Source organism: Scatophagus argus, chromosome 9 (assembly GCF_020382885.2).
Source record: "Scatophagus argus isolate fScaArg1 chromosome 9, fScaArg1.pri, whole genome shotgun sequence".
NCBI classification, from domain to species: Eukaryota; Metazoa; Chordata; class Actinopteri; family Scatophagidae; genus Scatophagus; species Scatophagus argus.
The window spans coordinates 24,053,029-24,069,732 of NC_058501.1; the positions used below are offsets into that span (position 1 = coordinate 24,053,029).

The 16,704-nt window shown below is 41.0% G+C and overlaps 3 protein-coding genes across 4 annotated transcripts; 2 read left to right on the top strand and 1 right to left on the bottom strand.

The window, feature by feature from the left end:
- Positions 1 to 2,516: 2,516 nt before the first annotated feature.
- tnfaip8l2b (tumor necrosis factor, alpha-induced protein 8-like 2b) lies at positions 2,517 to 10,142 on the top strand. The gene is made up of 3 exons (XM_046400400.1): positions 2,517 to 2,943; positions 7,415 to 7,738; positions 8,918 to 10,142. The coding sequence occupies exons 2-3, from the start codon at positions 7,421 to 7,423 to the stop codon at positions 9,158 to 9,160; spliced, it is 561 nt and encodes a 186-aa protein (XP_046256356.1). The 5' UTR covers positions 2,517 to 2,943; positions 7,415 to 7,420; the 3' UTR covers positions 9,161 to 10,142.
- On the bottom strand, positions 10,034 to 12,989 carry lysmd1 (LysM, putative peptidoglycan-binding, domain containing 1). 2 transcript variants are annotated; one of them, XM_046400397.1, is made up of 3 exons: positions 12,845 to 12,989; positions 11,482 to 11,789; positions 10,034 to 10,954 (listed from the first exon to the last, which is right to left on the bottom strand). In XM_046400397.1, the coding sequence occupies exons 1-3, from the start codon at positions 12,902 to 12,904 to the stop codon at positions 10,765 to 10,767; spliced, it is 558 nt and encodes a 185-aa protein (XP_046256353.1). In that variant the 5' UTR covers positions 12,905 to 12,989; the 3' UTR covers positions 10,034 to 10,764. The 2 variants fall into 2 exon arrangements, with proteins under 2 accessions (XP_046256353.1, XP_046256354.1); XM_046400398.1 differs by having other exon boundaries at positions 12,365 to 12,985.
- Positions 12,990 to 13,234: 245 nt separating this feature from the next.
- On the top strand, positions 13,235 to 16,273 carry scnm1 (sodium channel modifier 1). The gene is made up of 8 exons (XM_046400396.1): positions 13,235 to 13,384; positions 13,577 to 13,647; positions 13,764 to 13,852; positions 14,591 to 14,685; positions 15,129 to 15,229; positions 15,336 to 15,472; positions 15,554 to 15,653; positions 15,745 to 16,273. Exons 1-8 carry the CDS (start codon positions 13,334 to 13,336, stop codon positions 15,863 to 15,865), a joined length of 765 nt encoding a protein of 254 aa, XP_046256352.1. The 5' UTR covers positions 13,235 to 13,333; the 3' UTR covers positions 15,866 to 16,273.
- Positions 16,274 to 16,704: the final 431 nt, after the last annotated feature.

Here is a 16,704-nt window from a genome sequence, read left to right on the forward strand (position 1 = left end):
TGTTTTTCCAGTTAATCTGTTAATTTATTAGTCAGCAAATCTTCACATGTGAAAGACTGAACCTGGCAAACATTTGGCATTTTGCTTTCGATGGATTCAACAAATCAATCATCAAAATTTACTCTTTGTTGGATTTAGTGGCATCTAGTGGTTGCAGTGATTGCAACCAACTGAGCAATCCTTGTATCACTCTCCCCTACCGTGACCGCTGAATGTATGAAAGGTGCTCTCTAGAGTCAGTGTTTGATTTGTCTGTTCTGGGCTACCATAGAAACGTGGTGTTGCAACATGGCAGACTCCATGAAAGAGGACCTGCTCCCTCTAGAGATATATAAGGCTCATTCTAAAGTAAGAAACAGAAGAGATCCTAAATGCAGGTGATTATATGCTAGTGAAAATCTAATTATAAATAATAAATGTCAGCTCTTAAATCCTGTATGATGGACCTGTAACTGAGAAACAGTTTCTGCTCTACACTGGAACACAAAAATGAAGCCAAAGCATCACACAGTTCCACAAAACCTTCAGTGATGTCTGTAAACACTGCCATGCCTTTTAATGGCCACTAGGAGGTGACAAGGTAAGTTAATGAATAAATGAATAAGTTCATAAGTCAGAGAAACAATGTGAGTGAATTGGCTCCCTAAGGTTCCCTTCACATCTAAAAACACAAGCGAGATGGAAGGGGTTTACATCTGATCGTGCCATGAGGGGAAAGTGAATCCCTGATCGCAACAGACTGATCATATTAAATCTTTGGTCTCCCCCAAACCAGCATCTGTTAATCTCAATCGGTGATCACCATCTATCTTTTAACGCTGCGAGTGGAAAGACAGCATGGGCGTAGAATGCAACTAAGCTCACCAAATCCTCTGTCCAATTCAGGCTCTAAATCTCCAGGCGCAATTGCCTGACCTCAGTGGTTATGAGGTCAGTTATTCCTGTCTTAGTCATCTAGTGATAATACACTGCCATTATGTGAGCAACAGTGCATGTGTGTGTCTGTAAGGTTGGAGGCTGAAGGTCCATGAGATCTTTTTAATGAAAGATAAGTGACATAATTGAAGTTCCTCTTATTATCTCATAACCAAAAGAGGTAAGCATGTAAGCTGTGTACAGTACGAAGGTGAGACAGGTGAGCGCGCTCCTTCACACACACTACGCTCACAAACACATGCAAGCACACTCGCTCACGCTCACACGTACATATTCAGCAGAGTCCTCCCTGCTGATGTTTCCTTGTGAGATGTCATTACATGATAAAGAGGAAGCCTTCAGGAAACCGCTTAAGCACTACTTCCTGCCTGTTTCCACGGTGACAGACCTCATTCTGCAGTTGCAAAGTTAACCATGACTTTACTCAAGTTAATTTCCTTCAGAAGGGCTGAGTGGGAGGCAAAACAAAGAGGCAGGTGTGTTTCAGTCTACGCCGCAAACTGGTGGGCTGGTGTCCTGTCCCGCCACTCCTCTTAGTCCAGCTGGGTGTCAGCGTCACCTTTAACCTCGACATCTGGCAACAGTTAACATTTACGAGAGTTGATTGGACAATTCTTTTTGAATGGTCTGAGGTTCAGCCAACAGCCCCTTTAGCACAGCTGGTTGCAATTCAGATAAAACTACAGATAAACAAACAGCTTTAGAATCCGGGGACGCTTCCTGATTTCTAAATAAATCGTTGAATTCATTTCGGACATGTTTGCTGTACACTGACTGCTCTGTTGTGAACAACAGGCTCTTTATTGGTTACTCTGGATTATATCCTATATCACCCACATCAGTATTTACATTTCACTCGCTTACAGAACACTTCAAAAGGTAGGCAGGTTTTACAACCAGCTCAAACAAAGCTTCATTCATAAAAGTGATACTGGCTTTCAGATTTTATTAGCCAATGCTGTGACTGCAATCAGGTGTCACCGCTCCAGAGGGAATTACTTTATGAAGTGTATTTTTCATGAGGATCAACTGTCAGGGACAAAGTGCACTCAGTGGCATCATTATGTTTTATGTTCAATTAGTTCATGTTCCAAGGTTTTTTGTAAATTCAACTTCAAAAATTATAGATCAATAAAATAAATGTTCAGGGCCAGACGTAACTGCGTCAATACACACACGATATATTAATGGTAAGTGCTGGAAACGTGTGCTGACAACATTTATTCTGGAGGCCGGGTTGCATTTTGTCCATAAGCTTTATATCTCAAGTCCCGCAGGTTGGTAAAAGCATTTAGTTCCAGTAAAGCTGTGGCTATGTGAAGGTTTGTGTCACACTCCTGACTCCTGTTTTGATTCTGCTTTGTACGACAGACACACAGGAAGGGACGTGGTGCTCAGCGACACTGACAGGAGCTGCATTCCAGCGAAGGTGAACACAAAAAAGGGGTTAAGCCACTCCCTTTTCAACTAGCTGCATCACTGGATTATTGCTAAATTCTTTCGAGGGGTTTTCACTTGTCAGAACAAGCAGAGGGACAACGTCAGCAGTACAGAGAGGAGCCAGGGGGGAGAGACGGACAGATTCAGAGAGAGTGGCAAGGTGTAATGACAAAGGGTGAGAAAGAAATACAGCAGGTTTGAAGGGTTTGAATTTAAGAAGGAAACACAAGATAGAGAGCAGTCAGAGAGAGAGAGAGAGAGAGGGAGGGACTGAGAGAGAGAGAGAGACACACACACACACACACACACACACACACAGTGAGGGGTGTGTCATAGCAATTTAGTTCCTCAAGGAAGTACAAGTCAACACTATCTTAAGATAGGGTGGCAGCACTGACAGTAGCGCTGCAGGAGGGCTGTGTTCTGGAAGTTCAGGCTGTGCTCGTGGTGAAGATGAAGGGATCTCATTGAATCTGGCCGGTGCTGTCACCCTGAGACCCACAGCAGAGGGAGAGAGAGAGAGATCTGACACAGAGCAGGAGGGAGGGGGACTCAGAACACACACAGGTAAGAGACTTCTGCTGCATTCATGTGCCAGTGAAGAATAAAATCCTCAGGGCCCAGATTAGCAGTGTTTCGCCTTCTCTTGTTCATGGAAAAATTAAGTATATTCTTCATTGGTGCCCAGGAGAGACAAATTGGAACAAATTGTGACTTCTGTCGACTTCCCCATCTTGAGCGCGGTTGTATGCTCACAGTCATGCTGGGACAAGTACTGTGACACAGATGTAGAAATCACAATTTTGTTTGTGCACGCTGGGAGTTGCTCAACTCAAATCTCTAGGCAGTGGACTTTCCCTCCTTTACTGGCCTACTTTGATTTGAAGCACGTTAGGTCAGAGACGATGAAAGATGTTACTTGCACTGCGGTGCAGATACGCAGGTCAAATGCAAGCTGTGGGCCTTTGCTGATGACACCCCGCCGTCTCACCAACTGCTGTCTTTCGCTTCCCTTTTGAGGCACCGTAGAAGGGACAGGTTGAGCAACTCGACTCAAAAAAGTTGTGCAATGTTGAAAGAGAAACTGCAATATGTGCTTTTTGAGAATTTCAAAATGCTTCCTTTTCTGTCGCAGAAAATTTTTTGTTTGTTTAAACCAATGATTTTGTCAAATGAAATAAACTTGCATAAAGAATTCAATATGCCACTGAAGTAAAATAACATTAAGGGCTACAAACTACACAAGATACACATCAGCCTTCAGCTCTTTTGCTCACAGTTGAAAACATGAGGCGGAAGTGACACTTCATCCTGGCACAACGTTCATCTCACACAGCCAGCTGCTGTGTAAGGACAAAGCACAGACAGATCATTAGCCTGGCCCACGATATTCAATGTGTTTGCGATTTTGTGGAAAGTAAAGAACCTCAAACTCATACTTAGTTACTGTACATCCCATCACTGGTTACTCTAATAACACGTAGATTTTTATTTTTAATGCAAATGTAAATCAGACCTTTGTCTATTAATAATATAATAAAATATTGTCCCTTAAACACGTCAGTTGGTCCCTACTAAGTTTTACTGTTATCATATAATCCACTCTGGTTCATCACCAGGACAAAACAAAGTTGCACCGGTTCAACACAACCACCTTTGTAGCTCAGCACTTTTAATAAAGAGTCTCCTTGTTTCCATCTGACTGAGGGATACAGCCTTTCTACGTGTTTTTTCTGGAACATTCTCATTGTTTGACCTGATCAAAGGCTGCTGGCAGCCGAAAGACACCTCCTAACCCTCCCTCAGTCTCATCAGCTACAACTCAGTGTGCCCAGTCTGGTGCTGGGAGTCAGTGAGGATGTCTGTCTGTAACGAGGGCCTGCTGCACTCTAACAACAGTACAAGGCACACTGTGATCGGCTGAGTCAGAAGGGGCTCCATGAATCCCCCTCTAAGCCCTGTGAGAGGATTTATCTTCATGCTCACACACATATACACACATACACATATGCTGGAAAGGGCAAGGACATGAGCACACAAGTGCACACACACAAAAATCCAATATATTCTTTTATTTGAAAACATTCCTCAACTAAAACAACCGGAAACCACTTTCAAAAGCGCACATTCACGTGTGCACAAGTTCATACATGTACACAAACACAGAGGCTGTCAGCTGAGGAATGCTAAATATTTATCTCTGCTGCCTGCCTGGATGGCTAGGCCAATCAGCAGTCTCCCTTTGACTGTCCATTAATCTAATGTTTGAGGAGTCCTCACCGGGTGGCTGTTACAGTAACTCCAAACCCAAGTGGGACCATCTCTAATGCAATGCTTCCACTTCTACTCTGTTTTTCATTTTGCTCTTCTGACAGTATTGGGTCACTTGTCAGTTCAGGCAGGCATTTTTATGAGGGAAATAAACACTTGAACATGTAATGCAGTCACTCCCTGGTCAACAACAAGCCGATGCTTAAAAGCACTCTTCAATCCGTCTGTCCAAAAAATTATGCTTTTAAAGAGTCCTCGATGTAACCGACTCAACGGCGTTCATTACAGAGAAGAGGTTTCATGGCAATGTGCTGCTGTAACAGGGAAATGTTTTCAACACTCTCCAAATGGTCTCAAACTTCCAACAGATCTGCATAAAATAAACAATGCACATGCACGAGAAGCCTAGAAGCGACCAACCTCCAGCTGTGAAGCTACATTCCACTATGTGGAATACTGACTGATGACTACGCACTGTGCGTGTCCTTCAAATCCCTGTAGTCTTTTTAGCAAATAAATGAGATTGAAGCATGAATCTGAAATAGCTATCACGCTGCTGTGCTTCCATTATCACCGTTCAGGGAAATTAATCTAATGAATGCTCTTTAATTCCCCACAGGGAACCCAAAGCTTTTCTAACAAAGTGAGCTATTAGAAATGTGACACTTGTTCAAAATGAATGACTGCGTGTGCAAAATGGAACCTAGTGAGATATCCCATAAAAGTGACTATTTGCTTATTATAGATGCTTTACACCAGCGATGGGGACAGTCGGAATGAGCGCTGATATTTGCATACGATCGTTAATGTGACCAGATTGCTTTTTCATTTATTAGCGAGCCGTAGTCGTTTGCTGAAAGTGCATCACTGAAGTCAGACAACGAGAACATCATCATTTGAATAACGCTGCCTAAGCAGCCATCATGCAGTCCTCTAACTGACAGACTACAGACAATATACTGCTGGTAATGCACATGTTTCCATGACACATTAGCTGCTCTTTTACCCAAAGGCAGACCCCTGGCCAGTAATTAATTTGGAGGTTGCATCCAGGGTGCTCACTTCTGGTGTGCTGCCCCCAACACTACCACTGATGTAATCTGGAAGCAGCAGGCAGGGACCTGTCTCAGCTATGCAGCTTACCAGCTCCTCTGAAATACTTGTCCACACAGGCCAGAAGTGGGGCTTAGTGTGGAAAGTTACACTGAAAGATGCTCAGTAACTCTTCCAGGCTTGTTCACACACTAAATGTGTGAATGTTGCTCATCGCAAATACTCAGGATTAAGATTAAGCATTTAAATAAAAGTTAAGCTGCTCTTCATCTGTGTGTTTTGGAGATGAGTTGGAGAGAGATCTAGGACTTACCTGTCAAGCATAAGTATTCTACAAGTACGCCTTGTGTATTTGCTTCGTCTTCTTTAAGAGTCATATTATTCCAATCCTTTGTTATTTTGTTGCTGAGGGAATTTAAACTTATTTTACACACCCAACCTTTGTATGCTTCCCTAATAAGAACATCAGCCAAATGAATTGCAGTTTTCCTCTGTGAATTTATTCACTCCAAATCTGCCAGTTTTCATGTTAGAGATTAGAGGAAAATCGAATGTAATTAAAAGGGAATTAATTCAAACTGTGTTGACAATCAAAGATAAACAGTGGATTTTGTGGTTGTGTCATAGCATGCTGCATACACACTGATGACCTCCCTGGGGGGTGGGTTGTCTGTCATGGATGCTAGGTGTGGTCAAAACCTCAGTGGAGAAATTAAAAGTCTCAATGGAGTCTCTTCCATGGTACTTTTCCCTTTTGGCATCATATGTGCATGTCAGATACAAAAACAAACACTGGCACTGTATTGAAATACTTGACACTGTATTCCAGCCTCTGTTAATTTAACACAGTGAGAATATTATCTTAAAAAAGACACATAATGGAGCTTTAAAATGTTGTCACTGAAATGTACTTAAATGACATGTCTGGATAGGTGGAAATCTGAAGGTTAAAGTAATGACCGGAGGGTCAAACTGTCACGATATCTGGGAAACATGGACAGGAGAAGTGAACATGTGTTGTCCTCCCCAGCCTTCATAGTGACAAACAGCCCATCAACACAGCACTTAATGTCCAACTACTGAAGCTGCTAACAGTGTGGCTGTAAATGGCTGAAGTTGTGCTGAGCACCCAGGTGTGAAAACGTTCTTCCTCTTCCTATAAAGCGGCATCTCTAAATATCTTCATTATTTTTGGTAGTGTAGGCGCTCCTCTTACATTTGGCACTTTATTTTGTATTCAGGCAATGGAGAAAATACTGAAACTTCTCCTTTTTGTTATTGACCGAGAAGAGCAAAAATTATATTTTAAAACTGGGAAAAACACACACTAAGTGGGGGACTTACCCAAGAAAATATAACCACCAAACACTTAATTTCCTGCATTTTGATGACTTTTGTTCAAATTAATGATAATAATAAGAAGAAAAAGAATCTAATGTCAGGTATGGGCAGAGAGAGAGATTTTTCCAAATGCAGGGAGAACACAAATACAAATTTTGAGAGACATAACATAAATCATAGAAACATAACTGCCTCATACATGCTACAGAGCAATTAATCCATTCAGAGAAAGTTGGACTTCAACAAAAAAAAACATTTACCTCTGTGACTGGGCGCACTGTGTGTGGTTAACTGACCTAATTTTGGATATTGTAACTCATCATCGTTTCTTTGAAAAATGCTAAATATTTTTTCCTTCTCCCTGTCAATTCAGGCAACCATGGACTCCTTCAGCTCAAAGGACATGGCCCTGAGGGCACAGAAGAAGATCCTCAGCACCATGGCCAACAAAACCTCTGTCCAAATGTTCATTGATGACACCACCAGTGAGATCCTGGATGAACTGTACCACATCTCCAAAGACTTCTCGGGTAATAAAACAGAGGCCCAGAAAGTGATCAAAAACCTGATCAAGATAGCCGTGAAGATTGGAGTGCTGTTCAGGAACAACCGATTCAGCACAGAGGAGCTGGGAACGGCCCAGGAGTTTAAGAAGAAGCTGCACCAAGGTGCCATGACAGCTATCAGCTTTTATGAGGTACGTTTCCACTGTGTGTTTGGTACTGCATGTTCTCAGCCCCTCAGCTTACCTCAGCTCTGGGCTAAGAGCCAACCCTGGGATAGCTTAGTCGCAAGGGGTTAACCTAAGACAAGGGCCATATGACTCACAATGGACTGCTACTATATCTAATGGTTACAGTTTAAAGTTAAGCTTAGTTTGGAATCAAACCGAACTGTGCCAGTGTGAAAGCTCCATTAGACTGGGGCTAAGGTTCTAAGAAGTACAAGGTATGAGCAGGTTTCAGATCGACAGAACTTATATTTACTCAGTGAAATATACACTGTCAAAAACATCTTCAATTTAACAGACAAAGGGATAAAAATCCCAGAAAACTACAGACTTTTTACGGACAAGTCTAAGTTCATTAAAACTGAAGTGATGAACAAGAGGCAGTACATAAAGACTATATCATTTTTCTAATCTCCATTCAAAAGTAAAAAGTCATTGCTATGAAGCGCTTGTTGTTATTAGTGCAAACACACACTCAAGTTGCCTTAATTTAGCTTGTTTCCATCTCTGCTTTCGTAACATATGTCAGAACACAAGGATAGATTTGTACCACACTTTCCAATGTCAAAGTGACAACTGCCATTGGCTTTCTTTTCAAGGATGTGCAGACATCAAGGACTCGATTAATTCATAATGCATGAGTCTGCTACTACATATACATGAGATTCCAAAAAAGTTAGGGTAATTTTTAAAGCATAAATAGACAATGTAAGACAATAAAAACAATAACTGCAATGTTTCATCAACTTACCTCATTGATTTCAGTAAATACATCCTTATTCTGAATCTGATTCCAGTACAGCTGGGACAGAGGTAACTAAAGACTAGCACAGTCCACAGGTACAGAGCTTCACCTGTATAAGGTGATAGTATCATGACTGCGTGTCAAAGAAGGATCCTTCACCACTTTGTCAAACACAGGATTGTATAAAAGGATGTTACTACATGTGCTCAACAACACAGATTAGCTGCACGATTGCAGTCTGTTTTTATTTACGTTTTACAAACTTTTTTTGAAAGCGGGGTTGTAGCACTCATGTATTACCTGCAGTTACAGATCCTCTGTGAGATTAGATGTTTTTTGTTAAATACAGAAATACAAACCCTCACAGTGACAACATTCTATATCCCTCCTGACTGGTGCAGGTGGACTTCACCTTTGACAAGGCAGTGATGGAGGACCTCCTGACCAGCTGCAGGGATCTGCTGCTGAAGCTGGTCAACAGCCACCTCACCACAAAATCACACGGTCGCATCAACCATGTCTTCAACCATTACTCCAACCCAGAGCTCTTGACCAAACTGTACGACCCCAACGGCCCCTTCCGACCCAACCTCACCAAGATCTGCAAAGGACTCAACAAACTGGTGGAGGATGGGACAATATGATACAAACAATAAAATGTCAGTCAGACACTGGGAGATCTTCACAGTCAAAGTGGCAGACTAACTTGAGACTCAGAACTTTTGGATGAAATTGGTCTTACTGCTGCTGAAGACTGGCTACATGAGTGCTTTGAGAACAAAAGTGATGCCCTGTCATTCTCAAAGAACACGTGGGATAAAAAACAAAGTTGACTGAGTCATTCCTCAAGTTATTAATGTTCAGAAGTCATAGATAATAATTGTAACTTGTCTGTTTAGACAATGTTTGCAGAAACCAAACTTGAACATAAAAAGTATATCAGTGGTTAAGAGCTATAAAAGTTGTGTTGAGTCAAAACAGGTGGACAGATTGCATAAAGAACAGACAGAGAACAAAGCCAGTGTAATACAGCACTGCCATCTGGTGGTCAAGATGTTGCTTCAGCAAGTCAATGTACTGTATTTACAGAAGCATCCAGAAGCCAGCCAATAGTAGAGCTAATAACACCAGAGTGGACAATTACTTATACCTTATAGTCTCATATTCAAAACAGGTCTAGAAGCATCAACAAAAACACTGACTTTTAAAATGCATTGACTGCATGAGCTTGGATTGCAGGTGTTAGTCTTTGGTTTTACATTAAAAAGACATAGAATATCAACAGACATGAGAAAAATCAAGCCCTGAATGGACACTCCACCTTGTATAGAGTTTAACTGCTCAATATTTTCATCTTTATGTGAAACAATAATGTAGAGAAAAGCCAGTTAAACTGTAAAACTAAAGAAAGCTGTGTTTAAAGTGCTAATGCTAGTTAACAGGTTCTTGAGGTGCTTTTGAGGGCCACAGAGCTCAACCTTGTAAGTGTGAAGAAACATATACTTAGACCCCGAATGTGATGAATTCACACATTTTTTTTTAATTCTAAAATGAACTATACAAAACTTTTGAAAGAAAAATATGCCCATAGCAAATAATAAAATGACTGCTGTCACAATGCATTCCTAAAAGACATGTCTCTTTTTTAAACTTTGGCTCCATTACAGTTTAAACTCTTAAGCAGTAACATTTGTGAGCAATTTTGTCATCTTGATATTACAGTGAACATGACTTGTATGCTTTACATACCATAGCTAAAGCTGTGGCATGTAAAGCTTTAATTCTGAAAACTTGTGTGACTGTGCATTCGCAGGCTGTGAGGTAGCATGACACATGACCGTATGAAGAGTCATATGACTAAATCAACATGACTGAATTCTCATTTTCCACATTTCATTCTTTTAATTTCTGCACGTGAAAACAAGCCAAAAGCAGCTGTCGGGGGAATATGGAGCTTTTCATAATCTAAAGTATGTCCCAACAAATAAATAAAAAGGATACATAAGTGCGATATTCCTTTTAAAAACCCGTTAAAAGACAGTGTAACTTAACATTATATAGTCTATTTTAAATGGCAGTGAGAAAAGACTTTTAAACTCCAAGTCATTACAGCAGCATCACAGCAGGGGATCAGATAAGATCTGTTCTTTTATGTGTAATGCTCTATTATGCTGGAGGCCGAAGCCAGTGACATCGCTCTCTGGGAAAGTTTCTTTAATGATCAGAGTGAGACAGCAGAAACAACATGTCACAGCTGGAAGATCTCATCTTCCCTGTCTCTCAGTTTCTTGGTGAGTTTGGTGATAGTTAGTGGTACTGCTCCATGTGGTGTCTGCTGCTGCTGCTGTTTTCTGGGAGATGAAATGACACTCTGCGACCTTGTGAGCGGCCGACAGTCTGATGTCCTGCTGGTGCAAGCTGCTTCTAGGGCGGCAACCCTGTGAAGAACAAACAGATGAAAAGATACAGCGAGTCTGAAGAAGTCTTGCTATAAGAGTCCTGCTAAAATAACAAACAGGTCTCCTCTGAATTACATTCAACTGCAACTAACATGTACTGACATTTTTATTTTCACTCAAAGCGTGGTTTCAAGGCAGGAAGCGGTTCATAAGAATGTTGAGGCCAGGGAGTTGGATGGGCGCATTAAGTGTTTGACCTGTGGACTTAGGTCCATGTCAGTGTGCAGTTTCCACCAAATAAAGCATGGAGGAAACTGCACACTCGCTGATGATGGCTTACATACCTATAAGCGTATAGCAATACATTTAATTGGTCAGCCTGCTGAAAAATGTCCATAACCAGCACCAAGTGGCTGGTCTCTTAGAGGGACAATTTGGGCTGCCAAATTGCAGCACAGTAGCAACTGAAATGGTAACACTTGAGGACTCTGTCATAACAAACATGAAGCGTGACTGTCTGAACGACCACTGTAAACAAACAAACAGTGAGGGCCATGCAAATGTACCTTTTCTCTGCTTCCAGGCATCCTTTGACAGCCGCCTGCTTGGACTGATTTATCAAACCATCCAATCTTTTCAAAAAATCCCCTGGAGTAAGGTCTGATACTCCTGTGCCATCATCTTGCTTCGTCTCAAAGGAGTTCTCTGTGTGCCCATTTTTAGCAGAATCACAGCCTTCTTTGCTGTCTTCAAAAACCAAATCCACCTCACCAGGACAGCAGTCCAAGTCTGACAGCACAGGAATTGACAAGGACTTCTTCAGGAATATGGAGTCATTGGTGTACATCCTGTTTGCTCTTTTGATTTGTTCCATCTGTAAGAGATGATCTTGTCAGTTTTTTGCAAAATTCTTTTTGAGCTCAACCCGCTTCAAAAACACTGATACTTTTTGATTTACTAAAATAGATAGATAGATAGACAGATAGAAACTTTATTGATCCCGAGGGAAATTCAAGAATCACAAGGAGGATACCAACAGCACTGCAATTAAATTGTTCACTCTTGTATGGCGTTTCAAGCTGAAGCAATTCCTTAGCATGCAAATGGTAACAACTGAATAAATTTAATTAAAGTGCTGTCTTGTTTGTGATGATGTTCTTGTAAAGATTCCTTTATTTTACTGAACCACTGAGTAAGTCCAATTAACGTTCAAAACTGAATGAAGAAATAGCCAAGATAAAAACAGTAAGAAAAATGTATATACACACTGTGATTAAAGCAAACATTACACGATTGATTTGTACGTCCGAATACTGTAAACAACTATAGAGGGCGGCATGATATAAGAATATTGTGTATTTTATCTAATGCGGGCTTAAAATAAATCGCAGACAATCAATACAGATACAGAATTTGACTTATAATAGATTCACTAGAAACAATACTCACCGAGACTCCATATTTCAGGGAAAGCCCTTGCAAGGTTTCTCCTGGCTGAATTTTGTGCTCAATGCGTCTCTGGCGAATCGGAGAGAGCGGAGACCGGACCAAACTGCCATACGACTTGGTACGGCTGCCGCGGAGAAGGCCGGTGCCCCCGGCTGGCAAAGGTGCTCGCTCCCCGGACATGTTCGCGAACCACTTCGCTAGAGTTAAGTTGGCCACCGAGCTCACAGTCGTAAATTACGGTTGCCAAAGACGCACTTGTAAGTGTTGTTCACATCGTAGGAATGCAACTTATTTAACTTACATATGCGTTGGAATAACCAAACTAGCAGCTTAGTTAGCCATCTAGCTAAGTCGTCGACTTAGCTAATTAACCTGACGAGCATACTTTATTGAAAACTATCACGCTGTGACTGTATGTGGCAAGCGTTTGCCACGGGTAATGACAACAACTTATCAAACTTGACTACAACTTTAACCTACCTTATCTCTCAAATAAACACTTGAAAAGTTGCTGACGGTTGTTATTGTTAATCTTTTCATGTTTCCTGCTGCCAGCTGTCTGCTCACATGTTGCCATGACTGCCGTGTTGCATGACTTGTCCCATGATTCGTCACAAGCGCTGCGTTTACAGTAATTGGAAAATACATACAACTTGAAGCCATCTATATAGTTTATCGTTTGAAACAGAATTAATGCCAATGCATAATCATGAATCCTGGATGGTTTAACAGGATTCTCCAATCTCAGAAAAAATAGTAAAAATTGACGGCTATTGCTAAACTCCGAGTTCAAAACAACTTACTATATACAAACTAAGCTAAACGGTATTTTCAAAAAGGAAACTCATGTGTCCAATTTCCCCCTTTGACTGGGAACGCAACATTGCCATCAGGTTAAAGCTTATCGTTGTCGTAAAGTAGGTAGCTAACGCGTGACAAACAGCTTTCAGATAAACAACCCTAATAAGTATGTCTTTTAAAAGGGAAGGTGATGACAAGAGTCAGTTGAACATCCTGAAGGTAACAGTTTGTTCTTTCAAGCATTTCAGCACGAGATTTCAGCTGAGAACTTAGTTTAGTGTTGTTAGCATCCTAGCTAGCTGCAAACCGCTATGGTGTTGAGAGCTGCGTTGTTGAAACTAAAGAATAAATATAAAAAGGTGAATTAATCGCTCTACTGTTGCTGTCCAACGTCGTTGTCTTTTCTTTCAGAAACGCCGTGTGGCAGATCTGCTGTCTAATTTTATTCCAGAGGATGAAGCAGCTCTTCTAAAAAATGGAAGGTGAACTTAAACACTGATACATTCGGGAAAGACAGTCTTATATTTTGATGTTGTTAATGGCTGTTGACACAAAATAAGCTGGCTGATGATATGTAGTTACATTTAACCTGCTCCAGATACACTTGCCTTGTGTGCTCCTACCGCCCGGTGTTTGACACGGTTGATATGCTGACAGTCCACAGAAAGGGCAAAAGGCATCTGGAAGGTGAGACGTTTACAGCCCAGTCGCTCTTTTTCTGATCTGATGATTATGAGTTCATTCCATAAGTAATTTTGGGGTGAAGTGTTTCGATAATGTTCTCCTCTCTTTTCAAGGATAATCTAGTGTTGGTGACCGTTTTGTTGGCTAACCTTTGACTTCCTGCTGAAATGTTAGCTTTGTTGCTTCTAGCAAGCAGCTGGCGTTTGTCATGAGGGGCACATCAAGTATCCTGTTTTTGTCGAAAAGGATGTGTTTCTGTTATGTTCTTTTTCTTTTAAATTTTAGGTTTTCCACATTCCCTGACGTCATTAAAACATTTAATAATTAATAAATAGTTATTAGTAATAGATATCAAAACCAAAACTGTTGCTGCTGAGCTCTGATGTCTCTTAGGTCTTGTACGAGTGGTAAATGGCTGCTCTGAGAATAAATCCTACTCTGTTTCTCTGTTTGTTTGCTTTTCATGCATAGAGTTCCCAACAAGTTAGGTCTCTTTATAACTGTGATGGAAATATGCAGCTCATTTATTTGAAACAATTCCTCACAGTGACAAAATACAAGCAGAGAAACCGAAGGGGTAACTACAGTACTGTGGTACGTACGATGTGGCAACTGTTCTGTTGCCTGACAGATTTATACTGTCTCATCGTCCGTATTGCCGTATCGCCCAACTCGACATGTAGACATTAAAAGAAATTATGAATGGTTTAGAAAATAATCGTTTTTGTTTTATTTCTTCAGGTCTAAAAGCATTCTATGGCAAGAAAGCACAACTGAAGAATGAAATAATAAAAAGGCAACATGAAAACTACGTCAAGATGGAAGACAAAAGACAGGTTGGTAACTACAGTTAGGGTTTAGCGATCTGGTGTTTGTTTTGTTTTGGGGGTTTTTTATCTGCGATCCAACAACTACACAATTGATGATTATCTAAAGTTGTTAGATCGCCCGCACTATACTGTATACAGTTAATGGCCATAAGGTGTGTTTGCTCCTTTGAGTTGTTGTTCAGTTACCTCCTAAGCAAAAGACAGAAGGTCAGTGAATCACCTCTGCAGAAAAACAACATGAGCTGGACAGTCTCTCTTTGACTTGTCTCGTGTCCAGGACATCGTGTGGCTCTCTGGCTGCCATATGACATGTTGTCAACCAATTTAAAGTTGTTGTCTGCTGTGGAAAAGACAAACAACATTTGACTTCTGAATGATCCCTCTATGGTTCTGGAAACACTTAACCTTAACCCTATAAGTCTACATGCAGTGTTTTGTTGTGTTTTAAGGAACCCTCCTGTTCAGCCCCTTTATTGGCACAAACACGGAAGCTCACACATCACGCTTTATTGAAGTCTGTACCATACAACAGCTGCCACAGAAAAACCAGGTGAGCGGGGTGGTTATTTCATATACGAATTCTCACCTCACATAGTTTAAATCGCTAAAAAGAAATAAAGGTTGTGTTGTTTTTTTTGTTTTGTTTTTTTCTTTAGTACAAAATCTGAAAAAGGACTGGACAGCCTCAGCTCAGACCGAAGTGACAACCATTCCAGCAAAACAGCATCTGAACAAGAAAAAGCACGTCAGCAAACTGAAGTTTCAAACAGTTTATCAGAAAGCAGTTCAGAAGGTAAAATCTTTCACAGGAACTCTTTGTGTTAAAGGCAACCCAGATCAGCTTGTGCTTTAACTGTGGACATGTCTTCTGCAGCCAATAACGAGTCACATCCATCAGTAGCAGTGACACAGGAAGCAGAGCCTGTAACAGCCCAGAGGAGGAGAGAGATGGAACACTACCTCAAGCTGAAAAGGTACAGAGCTGTTAGGACTGCACATTGACACTACTGCGTTATCTGACTGTGCCAACCTCATGGTCTTCATCTGGATTTGTTTATTTCTTAGCCAGGGGTGGTTGCAAGACCGAAGCGGCAAGTGGGTCAAAGATGAGAATGTGGAGTTTGATTCAGACGAGGAGGAGCCTCCTTCACTTGTTTCCACACCTGCAAGTCACGGAGAGGACTAAGACCTGTGGAAAACACTGGTTAACTTGTACCACAGTGGTACATTCAGAAGCCACTGAACTTCACATGCAGGGACTTTCTCAAACTGATTTGTACCGTCCCTCATCCTTTAACTGAACTCCACGGCTTTTAATTAATGATAAATATCACCCAGTGAGCTGATACTCGATCCCACGTCCTGCATTTTTTACATCAAATTCTTTTCACTGTGACTCCCTGAAAATGTTTGTTGCTGTCTTTTTTTTACTACATGGGACATCAAGCAGACTTAGACTCTACTTAGCAATAGTAGAGAATATAGTTTTTGAACAAGGCAGTTCTGTCTCTTTCTCAGTGTTCACTTGTAAAATCTCCAGCCTTGTCTGTGTCCTGATGTCTCGAAGTCAATAAAGCGCAATTCTGGTTTATAACCACTTGGTCTTCGTTGTTTATTTTCACAGTTAATTGTTTAGTCCATAAAATTGTGAAAAAAATCTCATCACAGTTTCCCAAGGCCCAAAGTTACATCTTCACATTGCATGTTTTGTCCAACCAGCAGTTCAAAAACTGAAGAACCAGCAAATGTTTGACGTTTTTGTCTAAAAAGTGACTTAAACAACTAATCAATTATCAAAATAGTCAACAATTTTCTATCTTGTAATCAACTGTCTGACTGCATCGGTCTCTTGCCTCGCCTGAGCTTGAGACTTTAGAGATGCTGCTGTGCTCTCATGTCTCAGCAGTGTGACTTTAAACAGTGTTACAAACTTCTTTATCCTCACCAACATCGGCAATATGTCTCGTTCACGGACCCTTTAGGATGAGAAAAAGCAGAACTTGTGCAAAATGAAAGAGAGAGCAA

What these genes read in the sequence shown, in the direction of transcription:
- scnm1 (XM_046400396.1), top strand. Translation starts at nt 13,334, where the DNA reads ATGTCTTTTAAAAGGGAAGGTGATGACAAGAGTCAGTTGAACATCCTG. An exon ending in GTCAGTTGAACATCCTGAAG is followed by an intron (nt 13,385 to 13,576) that starts GTAACAGTTTGT and finishes CTTTTCTTTCAG; the next exon opens with AAACGCCGTGTGGCAGATCT. An exon ending in CACTACCTCAAGCTGAAAAG is followed by an intron (nt 15,654 to 15,744) that starts GTACAGAGCTGT and finishes TTTATTTCTTAG; the next exon opens with CCAGGGGTGGTTGCAAGACC.
- tnfaip8l2b (XM_046400400.1), top strand. Translation starts at nt 7,421, where the DNA reads ATGGACTCCTTCAGCTCAAAGGACATGGCCCTGAGGGCACAGAAGAAG. An exon ending in CAGCTATCAGCTTTTATGAG is followed by an intron (nt 7,739 to 8,917) that starts GTACGTTTCCAC and finishes TGACTGGTGCAG; the next exon opens with GTGGACTTCACCTTTGACAA.
- lysmd1 (XM_046400398.1), bottom strand. Translation starts at nt 12,544, where the DNA reads ATGTCCGGGGAGCGAGCACCTTTGCCAGCCGGGGGCACCGGCCTTCTC. An exon ending in CCCTGAAATATGGAGTCTCG is followed by an intron (nt 11,790 to 12,364) that starts GTGAGTATTGTT and finishes CATCTCTTACAG; the next exon opens with ATGGAACAAATCAAAAGAGC. An exon ending in TGCCTGGAAGCAGAGAAAAG is followed by an intron (nt 10,955 to 11,481) that starts GTACATTTGCAT and finishes TGTTCTTCACAG; the next exon opens with GGTTGCCGCCCTAGAAGCAG.